This window comes from Myodes glareolus, chromosome 2 (assembly GCF_982192425.1).
Source record: "Myodes glareolus chromosome 2, mMyoGla1.1, whole genome shotgun sequence".
Lineage (NCBI taxonomy): Eukaryota > Metazoa > Chordata > Mammalia > Rodentia > Cricetidae > Myodes > Myodes glareolus.
In genome coordinates, this window is record NC_142027.1 from 45,946,508 (window position 1) to 45,971,619 (window position 25,112).

At 41.3% G+C, this 25,112-nt stretch overlaps 1 protein-coding gene across 5 annotated transcripts; it reads right to left on the reverse strand.

The window, feature by feature from the left end:
* Positions 1 to 1,720: 1,720 nt before the first annotated feature.
* Positions 1,721 to 14,494, reverse strand: Tex55 (testis expressed 55). 5 transcript variants are annotated; one of them, XM_085677732.2, is made up of 4 exons: positions 13,617 to 14,494; positions 12,578 to 12,711; positions 8,572 to 8,634; positions 1,721 to 1,862 (listed from the first exon to the last, which is right to left on the reverse strand). In XM_085677732.2, the coding sequence occupies exons 1-3, from the start codon at positions 14,451 to 14,453 to the stop codon at positions 8,616 to 8,618; spliced, it is 990 nt and encodes a 329-aa protein (XP_085533858.2). In that variant the 5' UTR covers positions 14,454 to 14,494; the 3' UTR covers positions 1,721 to 1,862; positions 8,572 to 8,615. The 5 variants fall into 5 exon arrangements, with proteins under 5 accessions (XP_085533858.2, XP_048278694.2, XP_085533864.2 ...); XM_048422737.3 differs by having other exon boundaries at positions 12,578 to 12,724; XM_085677738.2 differs by lacking the exon at positions 8,572 to 8,634.
* Positions 14,495 to 25,112: the final 10,618 nt, after the last annotated feature.

Sequence of the window (25,112 nt, forward strand, 5' to 3'; positions counted from 1 at the left end):
CCCCTTTGATCCACTGCCTCACGATGGAGGTCACAAAGGCTGTGAGATAAACTGAGGGTGTGGCTGCCGCTGCCAGAGTGGTTGGATCAGAGGTGCTCCACCTGTAGAAACTTGGTCAAATTATCTAATACTAGGACCAGATATAAAAAAACTAAATTCAGTGCTTTAAAGCTAATTTTATTTATGATTATTATTATTACTGTGTGTGTGTGGCATGTGTAGAATGTATGTGTGGGGAAGGTCGTGGTGGGACATGCTACAGGGACCATGGAGATCAGAGGAACAGAGGACCTTTTTTTTTTTTTTTTTTTTTTTTTTTTCTCCTCCAGAGTCAGTTCCTTCATTTGACTGTGGGATTCAGGGATTGAACTCAGGTTGACCGGCTGTTGTGGAAAGTACTTTATGCACTGAGCCATCTTATCAGCCCTTTTTCATTTCTTTTTACACATGAGATCATCTTGTTAGATAGCCCAGACTGGTCTTGAACCTCAGATTGTCCTTCTCTGGCTTTTAAATGCTAGGATTAAAAGTGTGCTCCACCAACCCGGCACAGAATCATCACTTAATACACCATGGCCTTGTAGCCTCCATATTTCTGTCGCTAATAACAGGGATGGCTTCTCAGGCTTTAGGTTATTAGTGTACATCACTCTAGTTTGGTCCATAGGTCACTGCCTGTCGGTCAGCTTTCAGTCCAGCTTCCAGGCTGACAAGCTGCATCTGCATAGAGAACGTTTATTGAGTTTGAACACACACACCATTCATGAACGACTTAAAGGAAAAGCTCAATAATCTGGAAACCATACAAGAATGGTTGGGGCACAATTATGAGAAAGACATTGTCAGAGCCAGGATAGCAGATTTGTGTGTGAATGTCAAACAAACATAATTCATTGCCATATAGTCCATAGGTGTGGGAGGGGGCTGTTATCTCTATAGGAACGCTAATGATATTGTCGGTAGGGTGAAAAGTCACATAATCTTACCTCGTCATTAGCTAACAATACAGAGTCAAGTCCACATCGATGTTTGCACAGAAAAGCTTTAAGATGTTTGCTATACAAAAATAGAACCGAGCAGTCATCTCAAGTATGATTTCTGACCAGATGCTCTCATACCAGATAGACTGAGTTAAAGCATTTGGCTGCTAAATACCAGTCGGACTGGTTGCACTTTCCGCCTGATATAAATTTCTCTAGGGGATAAAGGTGACGAGGAAGTGACATTGCCTCACCTGTCCAGATGTGTGTAGGGTAGTAACACATGCCGGAGTTTTACTGTAGGCTAAAAGCCGGGGGAAGATTCAATCTCATTCACCACTGGCAGAATGAAGCAGGCAGTGATAAGAAGGAAAATGGCACTAATATTATGTTGCGGCTAACCTGAAATATCCCTAATACCAATAATTATTTTTTAAAAGAATAATTTTTTTTTAACACTTTTTTTCTGATTGGAATCTTGTGAGCAGCTTAGAGCTGTGTGCGGTTCTCGTGTTCTCTGAGAGCTGAGTGTGTTTACAAGCCATCTCTTGCCCCTTTGGAGACCTGACCTGATGTTAGTTCAGGCTCGGTGGGAGCCAGTATTGGAATGTCAATGCAGGGGTAGTCATAGTGTGTGCATTTTGTGGAATCATCCAGAAATACCTATTAATAGTCATGTGAAATTTACAAAGGCACTCTATGTATTCTAACCTAACAAATGAGAACACACTTAGGCAAAGTCACCGTCAATGCCTGCTGAAAACACATTTTTTCCAGGGAGAGAGGAGCACAGAGCTGACGTGGGTGACAGAGCACAGTGCTGGCGAGAGTTAGTCTTCAGATGTTCCTCTGCTCGTCTCTGAATCGGATCATGTCCTGTACCTAAGGAGAAGAAGAAAAGGCAAATTTTCCACTTGGAATCTTTATCTCCCCTCCTGTGGAGGTTAAATATGTAGAAGTTTAAAGTACAAAAGTCCTTGGACTGAGTGAGCATAAATAATTTAGACTCCATAAGTGAAGGATCCATGGTGCCATCGCTAGATAAACCGTTACAAAATAGAGATATAAAGAATCTCGAGAGATGGCTCAGGGCTTAAAAGCACACACTGCTCTTGCAGAGGACTTGAGTTTGGTCCCCAGCACTCTGATCTCGTGGCTCACAACTGCCTGTAGCTGCAGCTCCAGGAGCCCTCTTCATAACTGTAATTTTGCTACTATTATGAATCATAATGTAAATATCTGTGTTTTCTGATGGTCTTAGGCAACCCCTGTGAAGGGTCATTCGACCCTCAAAGGAGTCACGAACCACCCAGGTTGCGAACAACACCCAGGCTTGAGAATAAGATGGACCACACTGTTCCCTAAAATATTGAAGTGCTGCCTAGGTCTTCATGTCTACAGGACAAGCATTTTACCCAGCCCTCATAAAGCGATTTTTCTGATTTAACTTTTAGTGATAAAAAGGGCTATGAAGATGGGTAAAAAGCACTGCACAAACACGAGGGCCTGAGTTCAAGTCCACATAGAAACCTGATTTGAGGCAGGAACATCAATCTTAGTGCTCCCACAGGGCTATGGGAGGTAGAAAGAATTCCCAGCAGACACTCAAAGCCAGTTAGCCTGGTATGGTCAGCGGAAAAACAACAAAGGGACCCTGTCTCCAACAAGGTAGAAGATGAAAGTGACCCTCTGGGTTGTCCTCTGGCCTCCACATGCACTCCATGGCACTCCCAATGCCCATGTTCTCACAGATGAGGGCACACGCACACAGTTCCCATGTTAGACACTTCACAATCATCTGAACTCCAGTTTCAAGGCATTCTTCATCCTTTTCTGTTTTCCATTGACCTCCTCATCCCCCTTTTCTTTCTCTCACACTCACATAAACATAAACATATTTAGGGAAAAATAACCAATTCAATGGAATTATAGCAGAATTTCCCCCTAAATATAAAAGATGGGAATTCAAGTGTGAGTGGCATTTAAAATTCTAAATAGGCAAAACCTGAAACTGATTTCTCCACAGGACATTATAGTTAAAATTCTTAGACTAAGGAACAGGAACAGGAACAAGAAAAAACAAACAAACAAACAAAAATCCAGGGGAATTGAAGGAGAAAGATACCAATTTATGATCATAGGCCAACACTTCAGAACTACAACAGATTTCTCCTCAGAAACCCTAAACCCGAAAACGCATGGAACAATATATTTCAAGCCCTGAGAGGTAGCTGTGAGATGCGAGGACTTGGGAATTGTATTGTGTCGGTAACTAGAGACAGAAGAAATCTCCGTGATTAGTATGGAGATAGGCAAGTCGACAGAGATTAAACCTTGGAGAACGCCCAAGGGATGGACACCTGTCTAGGGGAAAGGTGGCCCCTGGGGGTGGAGGAGGGTTAGGGAATAACTAGAGTTGAAGGTGAGCCGTGATTACCGTGTCAAAAGTCTCAGGGCTGAGGAAGAGAATGTTGGAGACATTGTTTTGTCAGCTGGCCCATGATATTAAAGATCACAGTTTTGAAAGAGGACTGAGGTAAAGGTTGATCACAGAAGATTTAGAGAAGAAATAGAAAAGGAGGGAGAGCCATGTGCTTATATTAGCTTCTCAACAGTTTTATTTGTGGCTTTACCCTGCATCGGAAGCTCAGCGAACCATGACCAAAATCTCACCTTCTCACTTCTCTCCCAATGGCACTAACATTTTCTCTTTCAGTTGTGAGCAGTGAAGAACTCAAGGTACAAGAGTCATCTCTGGCTGACTGTTTCTAGACACTAAATTCAACCATGGGGATTCCAGTTATCCTTTCTACCAAGTTTCAGCTTAGCTGTAGGACAATTTCAAGTGACCCCAAATCCATATAATTGGGATCCCTAGAAGAGGGATCCAAAGAACTGACTCTTGCAGGCTGTCCTCTGACTCTGCACACACTTCCTGGTACATGGGACCCAACACACACACACACACACACACACACACACACACACACACACCACAGCATAGATAAAATGTAAAAGTTTAAAGTTGAATTTATGGCAATATCCTATACCTCAGAAATCCCATATTTGGATATGTGAACACTAGAAATACATGTTTATGTGTGTCAAGCAATCAGTGTAACTCTATGTTCACTCTAGCGTCACACATAACAACCCACGAAGGATTACTGATGTATAACTCTGAATAGAGAATTCACAAATAAAAAGGAATGACAATATGAACCCAATGAGTGACTCTCAATCATGTTGTTGATCAAGGAAGAAAACTCTTAAGTAATCAATACATATTTAATTACTTTCATGTTACATTTTAAAGGACATTAATTTAGAAGTAACAATAATGAATATTTCATGTAGGAAAGAGGGCAAGACACCTAGTTGAGTTCTGAGGAGCTGCTAACACATTGTGTCTTGATGTTGAGGAAGGAAAGCAGAACTGTGAACTACAAGGTTACTTCTAGAACACAGCAACTGGAAAGACCACCCCAGGCAAGCCTTTATCAGCCCCTGCACTGAAGGTGAACACCCTAAGGTTCGTATGATGGCCCCCTTCAATGAACAGGAAAAATAACACCACATTTAGGAAGTGAAACCTAGGAGGGTATTCCCAAGAGACACATGTGTACAAAAAAAGAAGAGTGTCTCAAGGTGACCTTTTGGATGCTATAACTTAGGGGCTACCATGTATGAGTTGCATAGCATTTTCCTCACTCTAACAGAGAGGATTATGGGATGACAGGCACATGCTCAGTAAGCATGAGGTTATATAACTTAGGTCAGTCCAAGAAATACCCAGTTCTTCAGGGAACCTGTCCTTTATAACCAAAAGTCCCTGGACTGGAAAACAAGGCAGCTCTCGAGCCATGTGTTTGCCTAAGAATGACTTTGCTCAGTGGAGTGTGCTCTTTGCATTCAGTTTCAGTAAAGCTGTCTTAGGGTTTCTAATGCTGTTAAGAGACACCATGACGACAACAACTCCCATAAAGGAAAGCATTTAACTGGGGCTGGCTTACGGTTCAGAGGTTTAGTCATTGTCACCATGGTGGGAAGCATGGTAGCCTGCAGGCAGACATGGAGCTGGAGAGGGGCTGAGAGAGGATGTACATCTGGATCCTCAGGCAGCAGGAAGGAAGAGAGAGACACCAGGCTTGGCTTGAGCATCTGAAAACCCAAAGTCTGCCCCCTAGTGACACACTTACTCCATCAAGGCCACATCTACTAGGCAAGAACACACTTCCTGATAGTGCCACTCCCTGTGAGCCTATGAGGTCATTTTCACTTAAGCTGCCACAATAGTTATGCATTTGCATGGATTTTCTGGGCTCTGCTCCATGCTTTGAGTCATGGAAGACCCCTTCAGATCTATGTTTTCTGTACGTATGATTGAAAAGCTCTAAAAATGAAAAAAAATTCTCTCTTTTGCTAAAATAAGAACAAAAAAAATTCACACAATCATCTCTTAAGGCAAAGTAAAGGATTTTGAATTTGATAAAATTTATTTTAAAATCCCAGAAAATATATGAGAAGGAAACTTATTTAAAATGAGCAATGACAGTTACAAACAATGAACATCATATTTAATAGTGAAGTAGTGAAAAATAGTTTTTGAAAGAGCAAATAAGATAAATCAAAGCAAGTACTTGCATCCAGCATTAATTATTTTGGAGGCCTCTCACCCGTGTGTTGCATCAGTCATTATCCCAAACAAAGCAACAACAGAAAAACAGATCACACATTCATAGTAGAATTGTGTGAAGGCAAAGGGGTTACTTAAAAAAGAAAGAGATATAGGGGAGTTATATGGAGCAAGGAAGTCAAAGGTAGAGACAGTAGAAGTAACTTTAGGCCTGAAGTGTGTGTGTGTGTGTGTGTGTGTGTGTGTGTGTGTGTGTGTGCATGTGTGTTCATGTGCATGCATGTGCACTACACACTGAGGTAGGATTTAAATATTATTGGAATCCAAAAGGTAGTAGTCATGCAAAATAAGATGCCTTCAGACAGACAGATCAGCATGTACTCACAAAGAAGGCCACAGTAATAAACCTAAGCATGCCTTTCTTCTTCTTCCTGCTCTTCATCCAGGATTTCTCATGGTCTTAGCCCAGCGGATAATCAGGATACAAGCCTAACTGAGTTCCTATAGACCAGCTTTTCTGTAGGGAGGAGAAGAGAGGAAGATGGCTGTGAAGCATCACAGAGAAGACCTTCACCACAGGTGCTTAGACAAGGGAGCAAGAAGGATGGGAAAGGTCAAAAGACTCCTCGCAGATGATGTGCGTGTGTCTGTGGAAACCCCCAGTGCTTCAACAGATACTGGAAATACTCCACTAGAATCAAGTCAAAGTCAGTGAGGCTAATGACTATAAGAAGAGCAAAACCGTATTTCTACATGACAGCTAGTTAGATCCTCAAATTTTAAAAATTTCTACATACACTAGTGTAGGTGGGGAAGCCAGACAGGAAGTGGAAATGATGCAAAGAGAGCAGGAGAATTCTGGGGAGGAGGAAGTTGATTCCTAGCACTCCTGCCCAGATCACCGAAGCAGCAGGATGTGAGCTGCCCCACTGAAAAAGGTACTGAGCCACATGGCTAAAATAGATTAGAAAAATGGGTTAATCAAGATAAGAGAGTTAGCCAGTAAGAAGCCTGACCTAATGGGCCAATCAGCTATATAACTTACAGAGATCCATGTGTGATTTTTCTTTGGGACTAAACAGCTGGGGGGCCGGGCGAGAAAGAAACCCCCAAACAAGCAGGCTCCCTTCATGTTACACACTAGCATCAAAAACATTAAATGCCCACAAGGAAGCCACTAAAATACATGTATAATGCCTTTGCAGATAGTGAATGTACTAAGAGAAATTAAGACCTAAATGAATGGCCAAGAAGGATGGAAAGCATTCATTTTAAAGCTATCACTCTCCCCAAATAAGGACCCAGTTGAGACCAAAACCAACCAACCACACACACACACACACACACACACACACCACACAATCCTACTAGTGTGTGTTTGTATGTATATGGAAGTATACGTTTGTGTAACTTCATTAATAATTCTTAAAACTAACATGGAAATAGAAGTCTAAGAATATCAGAGACATTTTTAAAGAAGAATAAAGTGGGCAAACTTTCTCTACTAGGTACTGAGTTATTCCAGTCACAATAATTAAGAGTCTTATTTCGAAGCAAGTATTAATAAATATGTGAAATACAAGTCAATGTGTAAACTATGACCTTTACTAAAAGGGGCTGGTTTCTGGATGAATGGAAGAAGTGAATCTTTACCCAGTCTCCTATGATATACAAACCTGATTCAAGATTGGAGACATAGATTTGAAAGGTAACTGAGAAACCCTTCATCTTACACACACACACACACACACACACACACACACACAGAGTAATTTATGAAACTATAGTCAAACGTGGGCGAAACTTCTAACGTAAGACAGTGGAAGTATTAATCATAAGCAAAAAATATTGTTACAGTTGGTATTAAACTTGAGACTTTCTGCTCATCAAAAGATAGAGGGTCAGACAGAGAGTGAGGGATATACAAACATATGTGATTAACCAAACACCCATAGCCAGAACATACAGAAGCCTGTTGCTAAGGACTAAGACATGAAGTAACATTATAGAAAAGTAAGTGTTTCCAAATGGCCAGTAAACAGATGGAAAAACATGCCAATGCCCATCAGCCAGGAAAAGGCAAAAGGACACTGTAAATTTTACTACCTGCTTACCTGCACAGCCACGGTTAAATACGGTGGCAACAGTGAACACTGGTAAAGCTACAGAGCTGTCGCGGGGAGGGGTGCAAATTGGTACAGTCATGTTGGAAAATGAAAACAATCTATTTGAAGCTAAGCAGATACATGTTCTACAATCCAGCGATTCAAGTATACAGCCAAGAGTGACATATCACTGAACGACCCGGATGGGAAAACTCACTACAAGGTTTCTCGTGACAGCTCCAAATTGGAAATATTCTGCATGTCCTTGGAAAAGAGGATGAATCAGCTGCAGTAGTCTACCTGATGATAGCATGCAGAGATGAAAATGGATGAACAGCTACATGCAACAGAAGGCTCCGTCTTCCAGACAGAATTTGGGACAAAAGAGAGAAGATGAAAACAGCTCTGAGCAAAGACAGTTCAGAGAGCTTACAGGTCTCAACAAAAGGGTTTCATGATTCATGTTTGACAGTAAAATTTTAAAGCAGAGTGAGCAAGCTCTTAGAGAGGTCAAAATAAGCAACTCCTGTGTGGGAACTCATGAGGAGGGGGCCTTCTATGATGCTGAGCCACTCTTTTCTAGTTTGAGACAAGGTCTCACTATGTAGCCCTAGCTGGCCTTGAACTCACAGAGATCTGCCTGCTTCTGCTCCCTGAGCACCGGCATTCAGGAGGTGAGCCCCCATCCCGAGATTTGTTCTGGACTTCAGTAAAAACTCTTGGATGGAAGCTGCAGTACGTTTCCTTCATGATGGCTTGGAGCTGTTCATGGTCTGTTTTGTCCATCTGTCTCTGTGTGTGCCACGTTCCGACAATAAGAACAGAAGGGTTGTTCTCTCCCACTCCATACCTGGTCTAGCATGAATTTCAGAGGGTCATCCGGCTTTTCATAGACTAGGTTTTCAGTGATCCGCTGAGAGAAAGCACAACACACCACACTTGGTTCCAAGAGGTTTGCAGTCAGCTCCTACTGCCCTAACCATTCTAAAGGCGTTCCCATATCCCCAAGAAATATCTTAACTTTCTTTATTTGGATGAAATCAGGCAAATCAAGATCAAATTTGAAGGGCTAAAAGTTTTATTTAAAGAGCAATGCATCTTATTGGTTGTTTCCAAGACCAAAGAGGTGATGGGAAAATCGCAAAGCTTTTGAGAACTGTGATGTTGCTAGATGATCAGTTAATAAATCGTTTGCTTTAAACAGTTAAAAAAGAGTTCTTAAAAGGGCATAAAAGAATGGCACTGGGAATTTACATATAATCGTCCAAAATACTTGACTTTAAAACATAAAAATCATGTTTAGTTTAAGTATTAAATGAGGAAGGATGTATCAGATTTATGAGATTAGCTTCCATATCTTTTACTGTTATTGAATAACTCAAAATGCTGTCACAAAGCAAGCAAGCATCTCATTTGCAGGGAATAACAATCATGTTCATCTCAGGAATAACATATTTAAATATGCTAAATGTATCTGTATCACTCAATTCTGTATTCAATAGATATACTTGAAGTTTTTAATTAAATTAATTAATCAATTGATTTTATAGTGCTGGAAACCTTGTGCATGTGGGACAAGTATCTTCTCACTGAGCTATATATTCAGCCCCTTCATATATATTTTTATTGAGCGATATATATATCTGATTACTTATTTTCTTTAATATCACACTCCATTTATAAGCATTATTTTTTCTTTAATTTCAAAAATTATAGAATAGACAAAACTTTTTAAAAAATTAAATTTATTTTTAATGTGTATATGTACATGTATGCATGTTTGTGTACCTTGGTACATGTGTGGAGCTTTCATTAGTGTGTATGGATGCGTGTGCATGTGTATGTCTGTGTACTTTGGTACATGAGGAGAGCTTTCATTAGTGTGTGTGTGTGTGTGTGTGTGTACCTTGGTACACGGGAGAGCTTGTATTAGTGTGTATATATGTGTGTGCATGTCTCTGTGTGTATCTTGGTACATGCAGTGAGCTTGTATTCATGTGTTTGTAGGTGTATGCATATGTGTGTATGTGTGTGTGTGCATGTGTGTGTGTATGTGGGGAGCTTGTATTAGTGTGTATGTGGGGAGCTTGTATTAGTGTGTATGTGTGTGTACCATGGTACATGCAGGGAGCTTGCATTAGTGTGTATGCACATGTGTGAGTGTGTGTGTTTATATACCTGGGTCCATGCAGGGAGCTTTTATTAGTGCGTATGTATGCACGTGCATGTGTGTGTGTATGTACCTTGGTACATGTAGGAAAGTTATATTAGTGTGTATGTATGTGTGTGCATGTGTGTGTATGTACCTTGGTGCAGCCTGGGAGCTTGGAGAACAGCTCTATGGAGTCAGTTCTCTTCTCCCACCTTTACCTGGGTTTTGGGGATTGAACTCTGGCCATAAAGCTTTGTAGATTATTGATACAAAGTTAAATTATATTGAACATTGTATGCATGCATGCTTCTACTTCTGTTTAAAACATTTCTTATGTATTGATATATATATATATATATATATATATATTTACCATATTGCAGTGTATATTTCTACCTCTGATCAAGATACTTAAACATTGTTTACATTTGGAGGTCATTGTCATCATTTATTGCACAGTTGTTTAGTGTTTTAGACTTTAAGTTAGATAGGTATTAAGAATTATAGATCAATAGTCATTTATGTTTGTCATACTTATAGTTAGACCAATCAGGTTCCTTAGATACACAGAGATTATATTCTGCATAGATAGATAATCTTCAGCCACTTCAAGGATCTGTGGAACATGGCATTTAAATAACTTAGGGCTTTGTTGACATGAGACATGATTGCTCCTGGCAGCACCAATCTATTCCCGAGAGAATGTTGAGCACCAAAGACATTTCACTTGGAGCCTGGCAAAACTTCTTGGCAAAAACTGGCCTTTGGGCAAAGAAATGCCCATGCCTCAACCCCTGACAAGAAATAGTATCCGGAAATGGATAAACAGTACTGTCAAATCTTGCCAAGACAGGGTAAGACAGCTTTGAAAAATTTCTTGCCTTTGAAAATGTTCTGTCAGTTATTCTAGGCCATAGCCAAAGTTGGTCGCTTCAACGTTGCAAAATGAGACTTTAGGTGATTGCTCAGGTAGCTAATTGTCTCTGTCATATATTGCTCACTTTGGAAGCTACTTGACTGTACTTCCTGCCTGCTCAAGTAACATTATCTCCCTTCTCAGGCCTTCGATAGGGTTGAAGATTAGATAGTCATAGTTACCGTCCTCTTATGATCCAGCCAAGCCATTTCCTGTACAAGCCGTAGACTCCATAGGATAGAACGTTTGTTAAAACACTTAGCGTATGTTCCTTGCTTAATATTGTTTATGCTGATTGTAATTCTAATCTTATACTTAATATCTGTTCCTAGTGTATATTGTTTTGTATTGGGTTTAGAGGGAGGTGCTGCGGGAGCTCCTTCTGCTCCTTCAGCCAATAACCTTAAAGATACTAGCCCACTTGGGCGTGGTCTCCCTTGCTTAAAAAAGCAGCAGTAGCCGTGTGCTTGCTGTCTTGCCTCTGGCTCCGCGACTCCTTTCCTGATGGCACAGAGGGCTGTTGTCTGGGATGGCAATCTGTAAGTTTTTTCCCTTTAAATAAATAACCATTTTATTAATCATAATTCCAAACTGGTGTGGGATTGTTTTGTGACTTACGCCTTCAGTAGATCAAAAGGCAAGGGCTTTAATCCACTGAACTATTTTGCCAGCCTCTGAACTCTGCTTTCCTAAATATATTCCCTAGTTTTGTTTAGCAATTACTGGTTCTCTGATTAAAGGCAGAAACCTGGCCACTTATACTGCACAAACCAGAGGATATTTTAAGAAGGAAACATCATAAAGCAGAGGGAATGAAATAGATATTTCAAATCCCTATTTTATATGAGGAACCTGAGAGCCATAGAAGCTAAGTAATGTCCTCAACTCATGAAGGTGTGACCAACTTAGAATCTGAACAGTGGTGCTCATAGAGCAAGGCATTTGTTCCTCCCTCTGTCTCAATGGGTCTCAACCTTCCTAATGCTGCGACCCATTAATACAGTTCCTCATGTTGAGCTGACCCCCCAATCACAAAATCATTTTCATTACTACTTCATAGCTGTAACTTTGCTACCCTAATGAATCAAGATGTAAATATCGGTGTTTTCTAATGGTCTGAAGTAACCCCTGTGACAGGGCTGTTTGACCCCCAGAGGTGGGGACCCACAGGTTGAGAACCGCTGCTCTATACACTGCTTCAAACTTTTCTATTTTGAATAAGAGGCAAACTACTCAAATTTTAACCTGTCTAAACAGTCACTCCAAACACACCCTGTCATAGACGGATATGTGCGTTGCTTATCGGATAAAAGAAACGTACCTGGTGAACAAAACAACCAAATTACAGCTGCAATAATCTCTCATAGTTCTATACGGTTCAAGAAATCTCTTTAAAGGAAGTTCTAGTTCTAAACCCTGGCATCAGTGAGATTTATGAATCCAGGAACTGGAAGGAATTTGTTATTTCTACCATTTCCTTCTGAAGAATGTTGCTCTCAGGTGGTCCTGAGAATGGTCTGCTTTTGAAGACTCGGCTCTAAAAAGCCCTTAAACTTTGTTTTTCTTTTTTTTTTGCTTTTTTTTCTTATACACTTATTTAAAACTAAAATGATAATTACTGGCCAAAGTCTACCCCAACAACTATCTTACATGGTCTCCAATGCTTTCGATGAACTTAATGTCACAGTATCATTGGCTTGGTATTTCTCATCTACTCTTTTTGGTTAAAACACTAATTTCTGAAATAGCCCACAACCAGGAAGAAAGGTTAAGAATTAAGAGTTTTACCTGGAATATCTGAAGAATGTTGTGCTTTTCCATGTAGCGGAGTGCAACTTGATAAGGGTCTTCAAAAATGATTGGAGGGAATCGCCTCCCGTAAGTTTGACTTGGTCTTTGAGAACTCTTTCTTTGCTCAAAGTCTGTAAGAATATCCTGAAATTGAAATAGTCCCCCAAAGATTTATCTTTTTTAGAAAATAAATTTAAAAGTAATAACACTTTTTTTTGCTGTCGTTATCAGTAGGATCTAGATTTAATGAAATTTAAAGCCAAGAATTGAGATTTAACACCGAGAATTAAGAAAGATACTAGTTGTGCTACTTTCATGGTGTGTGTGTGTGTGTGTGTGTGTGTGTGTGTGTGTGAGAGAGAGAGAGAGAGAGAGAGAGAGAGAGAGAGAGAGAGAGAGAGAGAGAGAGACTAATGACCTTTAAGGGTTCCTTACAAGAGCCTGGATCAAAGCTTATTTACAGAAGCTTGGGTAAGCTACCAGTGCTTACACTAAGGAGAGAATGTATCTGTCCCAGTAACCATGAACTGCTATGATCCTCAGAGCCAGTTCTTTGGCAGAGCCGACTCATCCTTAAGCACTACAAAGTACCTCAAAACTTGGTGGGAGGATATCTTAGATTTCTCTACTTCAAATACTTTCTCCCACACAGGGATTTCCAGTTAACTTCACATCTCCTTGCTATGGTAGACACTCATCGTGGGAAGTGATTGAGTGGTCCTTGCTATGGTAGACACCCATCGTGGGAAGTGATTGAGTGACAGAGAGTTAGGAGCAGAACCTGAAACCAGGTTTCCTAAATCCTGGCTCCACCGATCCTTCCTGAGTGTCCAGAGGAAAACCAGGAGGCAACACATCTCTTTTGTTTCACACCCTTCCTGAAACCGATGGATAGCACCTAAGACATTACACAGGTTTATTCCTCATCTCTGATTTAACCTGCATCTTTCTGCCCCCGTGTTCTTGTTCCTAACACCACAGGTCCTGTCCTGTCCTCCAACCTCCCAGGCAGACATCAGATGTCCCTTTTACCTACAGTAGTGATTTCTGTGGTCTGAATTTTGTCTTGGTTGGAGGTGTGGTACACTTTGTTGGTGATGGAGGGCAGTTTGTCATAGGAGGACTGGGACTCGCTGGTGAATTCAGTATCAGGTAGGTTGTAAGCTTGGGTAGTGGTTGTACTCTCTGTTTCCTCATCAGATGTGTTGTCCGTTTGGCTATCTTCAAATGTGCAAGGCTGTATTTTGAAGTCAGCTTCTTTGATCTCTTTGTTGTCACCAATTTCAGATAATGTGCGGTTCTCAGCCTGGGCAAGTGTTCTGTAGTATGAGCGGTGGTCAGCCTGTTTGTCTGTTTCGTGGCTAATTCGGTTGCTGTCCTCACTCAACCTGTGTTGATCAAGGTCATCTTCATCTAGGAAGTCATCTTGGTTGTAGACTTCGTGTTGACTCTTTTCTGATGTCTTATAGTCATCTTGGTCTGATGAAGTCTGCTCATCACGCTCCGAAGATTCTTGGTCAGTCTTCTCAGAAGCTTTCCCACCAGAGGGCAACGACACTTGATCATCTATCTTCTCAGAGGCTTTTCCCTCAAGCAAACTGGGCAATGGCTGATTAGGTAGCTCAGAAGTTCTTCTCTCAGCCTGACTAGATGATGTGCGGTCAGCCTGCTGAGATGTTCTCCTGTGGTCAGTCAACTGAAAAGCCTCTTCAGGAGTTCTTTGGTCGGTCTGTTCAGACCCAGCATTAGCAGTTTGGCTGGATGCTTTGCCGCCAGTTTGCTCGGATGATCCAACCCCAGCATGTTCAGATCCGTTGTCTGTGTTTTCATAGTTCAAGGATCCATCTGGAGCCTCTTGTGGAGGCGTATCCATTTTCTGCTGCACCTCTGACTGGCCTTGGTTGCCAGGCACTGTGGGTGGGGCCTGAGTTTGGTTGTCTAGGCAACCTTCCATGAACTTGTGATTCTCTTGGGCTTTGTTCTGCCTCTGCTGAGGCAGCTCAGAGTAGGTAGGTGGCTTTCCTGCTGACTGAACAACAATCACCATCAAAAGAAAAACTATCGCCCATGGTAACTGTGGTGTGAGTAAGAGATGTCTCCTGAAAAGAGGCGAAGCCCATAGACAGCCGTCTGGCTCCATCATTGCCTAGCTGGTTTTTCAAACTCTTACTCTTTTGGTTCTTCATTCTTTGAGGGGCTGTCACCTGGCTCCCAAATAAATCACAGGGGTCTTATTCTTACTTACAAATGCCCAGCCTTAGCTTGGCTTATTTCTATCCAGTTTTTCTTAAATTATTCTGTCTACCTTTTTACTCTGGGCTTTTTCCTTTCCTTACTTCTGTATATTTTTAAATTGATTTTATTGAACTGTACATTTTTCTCTGCTCCCCTCCCTACCTCTCCCCTCCACTACAACCCTCTTCCATGGTTCCCACGCTCCCAATTTACTCAGGAGATCTTGTCTTTTCAACTTCCCATGTAGATTAAATTAGTATATGTCTCTCTTGGGGTCCTCACTGTTGTCTAGTTTCTCTGGGATTGTGAATTGTAGGCTGGTTTTCTTTGCTTTATGTCTAAAAGCCACTTATGAATGAGTACATATGATATTTGTTTTTCTGGGTCTGGGTTACCTCACTTAATATGATATTTTCTAGATTTATCCATTTGGCTGCAAGTTTCAAGATGGCATTATTTTTTTCTGCTGTGTAGTACTTCATTGTGTAAATGTACCACATTTTCCTTATCTATTCTTTGATCAATGGGCTTTTAGGTTGTTTCCAGGTTCTGGTTATGACAAGTAATGCTACTATGAACATAGTTGAGCACATATCCATATGGTATGATTGAGTATTCTTTGGGTATATACCCAAATGTGGTCTTGCTGGGTCTTGAGGAAGGTTGTTTCCTAATTTTCTGAGAAATCACCACATTGACACCAAAAGGGACTGTACCAGCTTGCATTCCCACCAGCAATGCAGAAATATTTCCTTTACCCCACAACCTCTCTGGCATAAGTTGTCATCAGTGTTTTTGATCTTGGCCATTCTTACAGATGTAAGAATGGAATCTCAGAGTTGATTTGCATTTCTCTGTTGGCTAGGGATGTTGAGCATTTCCTTAAGTGTCTTTCAGCTATTTTATATTCCTTTGTTAAGAGTTCTCTGTTTGGGTCTGTATTCCACTTTTTTTATTGGATTATTTGTTCTTTTGATGATTAATTTCTTGAGATCTTTGTATATTTTGGAGATCATTCTTCTGTCTGATATGGGGTTGGTGAAGATGTTTTTCCATTCTGTAGGCTGCCATTTTGTCTTGTTGACTGTATTCTTTGCTTTACAGATGCTTTTCAGTTTCAGGAGGTCCTGAATTGTTTCTCTCAGTGACTTCTGTATATCTTACTTTTACTATTACTCTGTGACTGACTGTGTGACTGGGTGTCTGGCCTCTAGTATCCTTCTCTTCTTTTCTCGTGCCTTGACCCTGCTGTTTCCTGATTTTTGCTCCATTTATTCTCTCTACCTGACAGCCCTTCCTATCCTTCTTCCTGACTATCTATTGGATGTTCAGCTCTTTATTAAACCAATCAGGTATTTTAGGCAGGCAAAGTAACACAGCTTCACAGAGTTAATCAAATGTAACATAAAGGAATGCAACACATCTTTGCATCATTAAACAAATTTTCTACAGCATAAACAAATGTAACACATCTTTAACTAATATTCTGCAACATCCTAGCAATGGGGTCTTATGGTTTTTACTGGTGCCTAAAGCTACTCCTCTTTTTGTATTTTCTTTATTTGTTTTGTTTTCCAGGCAGGCTTAGGCAGTTTGGGGTCTAGGTACCATTCTCAGGTTCCACACTTATAACCAACACCTCTCTCCCTAAACACCATGAGGGGCCCACACCTGAGAGGGTAGACTACTATTGCCAACAAATTAAATTCACACTGCTTTGGGGTCTGACTTAACCTTGTCACAGTCATGCTGTGTAGCTTGTGAGTCACTTTCTTGCCGAGTTAGACGAATGATCAGTTGCTGGAATGACCATGGGAAGATTCAGGGAGAGCGGGTTCGAAAGGCATACTGTCAAGTCGTCTTAGAACAAAACCAGTGTTCAGATGAGAAGGCCAAGCAAGAGTTCCAGAAAGGAAGAAAACAAAGTGTGAAAATATACCAAAAGAAATAGTTTGACTGATAGAGAATTTGCACTTGGCAGTGGTGGCCAGTGACCTTGAAATAATCCTCAAATAATGCACGTGTGAGGTCAGACCATCTACTGCCATAAGTTTAATTGCATTTAACAATTAGAGATTTAAAGTTTAAAAGCCAATATTTGGGGTCAAGTGGGAACCTGGCTGCAAATACAGGAACAGAGAGAGAACTCTAGGGACGTCGACATAAAGCCACTTATGAACAAGTGCCTAAAACAAACTAGTAGCCCAAAAAATGTATGCTGAATAAAAATTTATAAATGATCTGCCATATTTAAGACAATATGGAAGAAATGGACACTATGTTAGCATAAGTGATAAACTGTCTTAGGGCTTGAACGTTCAAAAAGTTATCAGTCTGTGTCTCTGTTTTTCCATCGTAGAAAAAGTACCATAAAGAAAACATTTCCTTAATATTAAAGACACCATTTTTACTAAAATGTATATGTGACATCTATGTACGTCATATCTATGGGTCTGTAGACTTATTTCCAATGGTTTTTGGTTTGAGGTCTTTCTTTTGTAGTGTAGATATTTGTAGCCACACATTTTACTCTGCTCTTTCTGCACCCATAGCTTTTTGCTGTGTTGTGTTTTGTTCTACCTATATCAAAGTATTGTCTCACATTCCCTTAATAATTCTGACTTGGCATGATATCTAGAAATTTGTTAATTTGTAAACATTCACGTGCTTTCAAGTTTTCCTGATTCAGTCCTAGCTTCATTCTCATGTGTTCTGAGAGGACGCTTTGCATGACTTGCTCTTTTCTAATGTACGAAGGCTTGTTATGTGTCCCAACACACCACTGTGTAAGGACATGGCCCATGAGAGGAGAGTGTATTTCCTACGGCTTTCCTGTGTGAGGTATCTGTTTCACTATGTAGTTGCTTATTGACTAGTTTAACTATTCTAACCACTGTTGAAGGTTGAGGTATTGAAATCCCCAACTGTTTTTGTAAAATCGCGATTTCCCCCCTTCAGATCTGTTAAGATTATTTCACGTTTTGAAGTCAGCAGAACTCCATAAAACACATGTGTTTACAATTCCTCTGCCTTTGTGTTTAGTTGACCATTTTATCAGTATATAAAATGCTTGACTATTGTAACAGTTTATGACGTAAGGTTTATTTTATTTTGTCTGATATTAACATAGCAAGCAAGCTCTCCTTGGTCACTGTGTGTGTGGTCTTTTCACACACCTTCACTTTCAACACATTTGCAATATTAGAACCAAGAAGAGTCTTTGGTAGACAGCACACAGTTGTATCTTTTTTTTTTTCTAAAATCCATTCTGACAAACTATTTCTTCTATTTGAAGAATTTAAGTCTATTTATATTTAAATTGATCTTGGAAGAGGAAGGCCTTCTTTCACTTTGCGATCAATCTGCTTTCTATCATCAAGGTCTCAGCTGTTCTATTACTGTCTTCCTTTATGTTTGCTTTTTCTTCTGCCAGTCTACCACGTTAATTCCCTTTTTGTTCTTTTTGTGAATGTAATTTTTGTTATTAGTGGTTATCGGGAATTGCAATGAACTTTTAAATTCATGCCTCCTATTAAGTCTGTTCGTGAGCTACTTTACAGTTATTAATATGCACAGGTTGAGTCACTCCTGCAGTCCTGGAGTGAACCCAAGTAGGTCATAGCACACCATCATCTGAATGTGTCCTTGAGATGTGAAAGTACGTGTTGGAGAGTTTTTTCCTTTAAATTTATTAGGGAAATTTGTTTGAGAATTGTTGTTTTTCATTGTGTCCTTATATGTTTTTGGTACCAGGACAGTATGGCCTCTGCAAATTTAGTTTGGAAGTTTTTATTCCATTTTTAATGGGAAAGTTTGAGTAACGTTGGTGGTAGCTCTTTATTTTTATCAATATATTTTTATTGAAATTTTTTTATACAATATATTCTGATTATAGTTCTACCTCCTTCCAGATCCTCCCCACCCACCCAACTCCATGCCCTTTCTCTCTCTCTCTCTCTCTCTCTCTCTCTCCCTCCCTCCCTCTCTCTCTTTTTAAAGAAAACAAACAGGCAAATAAGTAAACACAACCCCAAACAAACAAGATTTAAAAAGAAAAAAAACACAAGAAATACACACACATAAACATATGTATGTTGTAGGAGGACCTGCTTGTTCTTCCAGGTCACCCGGCTAGCTTAGCCCTGAAATAATCACACAGAAATTGTATTAATTAAATCACTGCTTGGCCCATTATCTCTAGCCTCTTATTGGCTAACTCTCACATCTTGATTTAACCCATTTCTATTAATCTGTATATTGCCATGTGGCAGTGGCTTACCGGGAAAGATTCTGCATGTCTGACTCTGGCAGCTCCATGACAGCTCTCCCTGACTCTGCTTTCTTCCTCCCAGAATTCAGTTCTGTTTTCTCTGCCTACCTAAGTTCCACCCTATCAACTAGGCCAAGGCAGTTTCTTTATTCATTAACCAATGAAAGCAACACACAAACAGAAGGAACTCCTACACCGCATGTACACACATACAAACACACAACACAACACAGCACACACACACCATAAAAACACAAGACTAGACACCATAATATACAAGCAAATGACCAGTGAGACAAAGATTGTCCAAGCAAAGCCATACAAAACAAAAGGTCTGCAAAAATACCATTGAGTTTGTTTTATGTTAACCATCCACTGCTGGCCATGGGATTAATAGACTAGTGAGACTCCATTGAAGAAAACTAAATTTTCCTTTGTAAGCAGATGTCAGGATGGGAGCTCACGTCCACTTCCTTGTCTCAGCACTGGGACACCATCGGACTGAAACCTGGGCAGGTTCTGTGCTTGCTGCCACCATCTCAGAGAGTTCATGTATTTTTAGCACATTCTTGAAGATGTGGTATAGTTTTGTGGTAGATTCATCTGGTCCTAGGTTTCTTTAAGATGGGAGACTATTAGTCCTTTAATCATGTTACTTGTTGGGGATCTGTTGAAATTGCTTTGTACTCTTAGTTTTAAAATGATATTCATTCAGTTTTTAAACGTGTGAGTGTTTCAGGCACATACTGACATGCCTAGTGTCCATGGAAGTCAGAGACGACACTGGCTCCCTTGGAATGGGAGTTGCAGACAACTGTGAATCACTGTGTAGGTACTCGGATTGAACTCAGGTCCTCTAGAGCAGCAAGTGTGTCTAACTGCTGTGCTGTCCTTCCAGCTCTCTTACGTTTTAAGGCAATATTTTTGTTTTACATGTATGGGTGTTTTGCCTGCATGTGTATATGTAATATATGCATGTATGCAGTGCCCACAGAGGCCAGAAGAGGGAGTCAGTCCCATGGAAATGTGATTACAGATGGCTATGTAGCACCATGTTGGTGCTAGGAACTGAACCCACTTCTCTGTAAGAGCAGCAAGTGTTCTTAACCACTGAGTCGTCTCTCCAGCCCTATGGTATAGTCTAATTCTAAAGTTTCTTCATTGATTCTGAGTGTGACCTATCTGAGTATGAGAGTTAAGTCATCCACTGATACTGTCTCAGTAGCTAAATTTACTGAATATCTATTTATGGTTGTTATTTTTTGTATTTAATTTTTAAAATTATTCTATTATTGTTTTTATTTATTTATTTTGGTTTTTTGAGACAGGATTTTTCTGTAGCTTTTGAGTCTGTTCTGGAACTAGCTCTTGTAGACCAAGCAGGCCTTGAACTCACAGAGATCTGTCTGTCTCTACCTCCCGAGTGCTGGGATTAAAGGTGTGCACCACCACTGCCTGGTTATATTTAATTTTTTTAAAAAATAAAACAAACTATCTTTTTCATTATACACACCAATCCCAGTTCCCACTTCCTCCCTTCCTCCCATTCCCTCTACATACACCCCCATCCCATCCACTCTTCTAAGAGGGCAAGGCAGATGCTTTGCAGAAAGGTAAGGTCCTCCCTACTGTATTTAGGCTGAGCAAGGTATCCATCCAAAGAGAATGGCTCCCAAAACGTCAGTACAAACAGTAGGGATAAATTCTGGTGCCACTGCCACTGACCCTGCAGTGCGCCCCAGCCATGCACCTGTCAACCACCTTCAGAGGGACTAGTTTGGTACTATGCTTGTTCCTTCCTAGTCTGGCTGGAGTTGGTGAGTTCCCATTAGCTCAGGCAGACTGTTTCAGTGGGTGAGCCCATCATGGTCTCGACCTCTTTGCTCATATTCTCATTCCTCCCACTCTTCAACTGGACTTTGGGAGCTCAGTCCAGTGGTCCAACATAGGTCTCTGCCTCTCTCTCCATCAGTTGCTGGATGAATGTTCTATAGTGATTTAAGATATTCATCAGTCTGACTACAGGGCAAGGCCAGTTCGGGCACCCTCTCCTCTGTTGCTTAGGGTCTTAGCTGGGGTCAATTTTTTTGTGGATTCCTGGGAATTTCTCTAGTGACAAGTTTCTTGCTAACCCTACAATGGCTCCCTCAATCAGGATATCGCTTTCCTTGCTCTCATCTTTGTCTTTCTATCTTAACTGTCCCATTCCCTCAAATTCTCCTTCCCCCTCTCCATCTTTCCTCCACTTCCCCTTTCACCCTCCCTTCTCCCCTCCACCCTTATATTCCCAATTTTGTCAGGTGATCTTGTTTATTTAGACTTTCCAGGTGGATCTATATTATGTTTTTCTTAGGGTTCACCTTGTTACTTAGCTTCTCTAGGATCATGAACTATAGGCTCAATGTCCTTTGTTTATAGCTAGTATCCACTTATGAGTGAGTACAAACCATATTCATCTTTTTGGGTCTGGGTTACCTCAATAAGGATAGTGTTTTCTACTTCCATCCATTTGCATGTAAACAAGATGTCATTGTCCCCCCACCCCCAAGTAGTATTCTAATGAGTAAATGTGCTACATTTCTTTATCCATTCTTTGGTTGAAGAGCATGGAGATTGTTTCCAGGTTCTGGCTATGACAAATAATGCTGCTGTGTGGAGATGCAGCCGCGGGTGTCAAGCAGTCCACTGGAGTTCTCGGACTCCGAAGAAAAGAATGGTGGCCCCAGGGCTTGATCCTCCAGCTGACTCTAGGCACTCAGAACTATCCAAGATTTTCCTCAATCGTTGAGCTACAGCCTCTAGCAGGGTTATGCCACCTTCTGTATTTCACAGTCTGTCAGCCAGCTTCCTGACACTTTCAAGTTGCTAGACATCAGGCCCTCCTACTGTCCCAAACCACCAGAGCTATGGTAGAGTAAACTCTTTCTTCTGATGATCAGACCCTGCCCCTTCTGGTTGCTCAGTTTCAGGCAACAGATTCTCTGTCAAGACAGCTCCTGGCCCCTCCAAGTCATACAGAGAAACAAAATGGGCTTTCTGTCCACTGTAAACCAAACCACTGGAGAAGTCACTGTGGTAGTTTGAAATAAAATGGCCCCAAAGGGTGTGACATCATTAGGAGGTGTGGTCTTGTTGGAGTAGGTATGGCTTTGTTGGAAAAGTATTTCACTGTAGAGGTAAGCTTGAGGTCTCATATATGCTCAAGCCATGCCCAATGAGCTAGTTCACTTCCTGTTGCCTGTGCAAGATGTAGAACTAGCTTCCTCTCCAGCACCATTGGTTTTCTTCACGTCACCATGTCCCACCATCATGATAATGGGCTGAACCTCTGAGCAGTAAGCCACCCAATTTATTAAATTAAATGTTTTTCCTTTTTAATAGTTGCCTTGGTCGTGGTGTCTCTTCACAGCAATAAGAACCCTAACTAAGACAGTCACAATGAACTTGAAGCTAGTGCGGGCTGTGGATTTGTCCCAAGTCTCTTCCCTAGAGTGGGGTTCCCTTTCATAGGGGCCTTCCAATCCCCTCCGCCCGACGGGGCATATTGTTTGAGCTGTCTCTCTCTCTCAGCTCTCATCCATCTTCCACTTCCTATTCTCGTCTTTGTGACTCTCTGAAGCTCACCCTGTCTTGGGATTAGCAGTTTCTGTTCCACCATCTTACCTGGAGGACATCACCTCCCACACAGCCTTGACGGCTGCCATCACGCAGATGGAGCAGATGGAACAGTTGGAGAGTCTCACACACTCAGCCTTGGTGGAGAAAAGCACCATGCCTCACTCAGGGCTACACAGCGCTTGCCACCAGAAACAGTAGCACAAGAGGCTGTGTGGGCGGCAGGTTTTGTCATCACCAAAGGTGAATTACCTCCCGGCCCCCAGCTCTCGCCCACTTCCGGTTCTCGTGAGATATCATTGGCTTGTCAAGCCATGCCAGCTGTCAAAGCAGTGATTCTGCTAGGTGGAGGGCCAGGACCCCCTGGGACCTGAGCTCTTCTTGTGTGACTGCATGGCATATCTGGGAGGAGCAGGAGCTCATGGACCTCTGCTGACATTGCTTGAACACTGAGGTCCGCCCCGCAGGTTTCTTCTGTACACTGTTTGCTCAGGTGCGGACACGGATCCGTCCCTTGCTCCATGGCCGGACTTGCTTGCTGCTTCTAACGCCTTAGAATTTTTTAAAATACACCTTTATATTACATAAAAATAGAGATATATTTCATTATTTATTTTCCTCCTCTCTTTAAACACTGTTTTTCATTGTGTATACTCTTTGTACACAGAACGGTTGCATAAAGGACATTTTCAGACAAGTATTACGTGTTTGAGCGTATTCCCACAAACACCCCTGTCATCTCCTTTCTTACTCTCCTAGTGCCCTCCTTTGTCCCATAGACAGTTTCATACATTGGTGCAGCTTCAGACCAGGGATGAGTGCTGGCCCAATGGGTCTCTAGACGAGGTAAGGCCCCCAGGAACAACTCAGTGGACTTCGGGACAATGCAGCATACTGCTGATACCACGCAGCCTGTACGCTTTCTTTTCTCTCTTAATGTTGTTGATTGTCTTGGTGGCTTCAGTGTCATTTTGTAAATTATGCATGGGACAGAAGTGATCATTCCTGGAAACCTCATTTTTTCTCGAATATCTTCCCCTCAATTCTTTGGGAGCTGATGCGTCTCAGGTTTCTTGTCTGGGGACGGCGGGTGTCACTTCAGGTGCTCTAATTCAGTGCTCACAGGATTGGAGGCAGGCCACCCCTAGTCTGTAAATATGTTTTGAGCGATATTGTTCTTGAAAACATGTGCCTCTGTTTATCACCTTTAGTTTTGTAAAGGCAGAATGGACCTGGCTTGGTTACTGGGCAAGCTAGCAAAATGGTAAGCGTTTGGCTTAAAGATGTTTTGACGTAAAGGTTGGGAAAACTGGACTTGATATATTTGTTTTTGCCGGAGGTTAGTGTTGGAGGATGGGAAAAGCTTGTTTGCTAGTGTAGAAAAACATGCTTGTTTTTAATGTATAAATAAAGACGACTGGGCTATACGGGGCTGGCCACGTGTGTGAAACTCATCTGCTGGTCGCACAGTTCATTTCTTCATACCGATGCCCTGTTCTTGTCTTAGGACCTGAACCCAGGCTGCAGCAGGAGCACAGCAATATCTCTTTTCCTGTCATATATGCGCACACATATTTATGTATATAACATCTAGGGAACACAAATGAGAGAAAATAGACAATACTCGTCTTTCCGAGACTGGCTTATTTCTCCAGTTGCATCCGTTTTCTTGCAAACAGCACAACTTTATTCTTCATGGCTGAAGAAGTCAGTCCATTGTGCATGTATGTCGTGTTTTCCTTATCTCTGTGCCTGTTGATGGGCACCTAGGCTGGTCTATGACCTAGTGGTTGTGACTAGCGATGTGGTCAGTGTTGATGTGCAAGGGTCTCTGTGAGATGCTGACCTAGAGGTCAGTGAGCAGACAACCAGGAGAAGTCTGGGTAGTGTGGAATATCTATGTAGTTTTTGAGAAACCTTCATACTTATTGCCATAGTAGCTGGATGAGTTTATATTCCCAGAAGCAGTGTGTGTTTCCGTCTATCCACATTATTGCCAACATCTGTTATTTTCTTAATGACTGACATTCTAATTGGGATGGAATGTCAGGGCAGTCTTTTTAATTTTTAATTAGAAATTTTCTTATGATTCTAAATTAAAATATAATTATACCATTTCCCCTCTCCCCTTCTCTCCCTCCGTCTCCTTCCATGTACCCTGACTCACTCTCTCTCAAATTTATGGGCTCTTTTTTTCTTGAATTGTTGTTGTAACTTTAGTGTGTAAATGCATAAATATTTAAATGCGGCCCTTCTGGGGCATTTAGTGTTGCTTGTGTGTATTTGACTTCAGGGCTGAAAACTTGGAATTGGATACCCAATTAGGGGTCTCATCCCCGGGGACAACTAATTTCCTGTCTTTTATCAGTCTTTGGTTGCCTATAGTTCATTGTGTAGGAGTGAGACCCTATC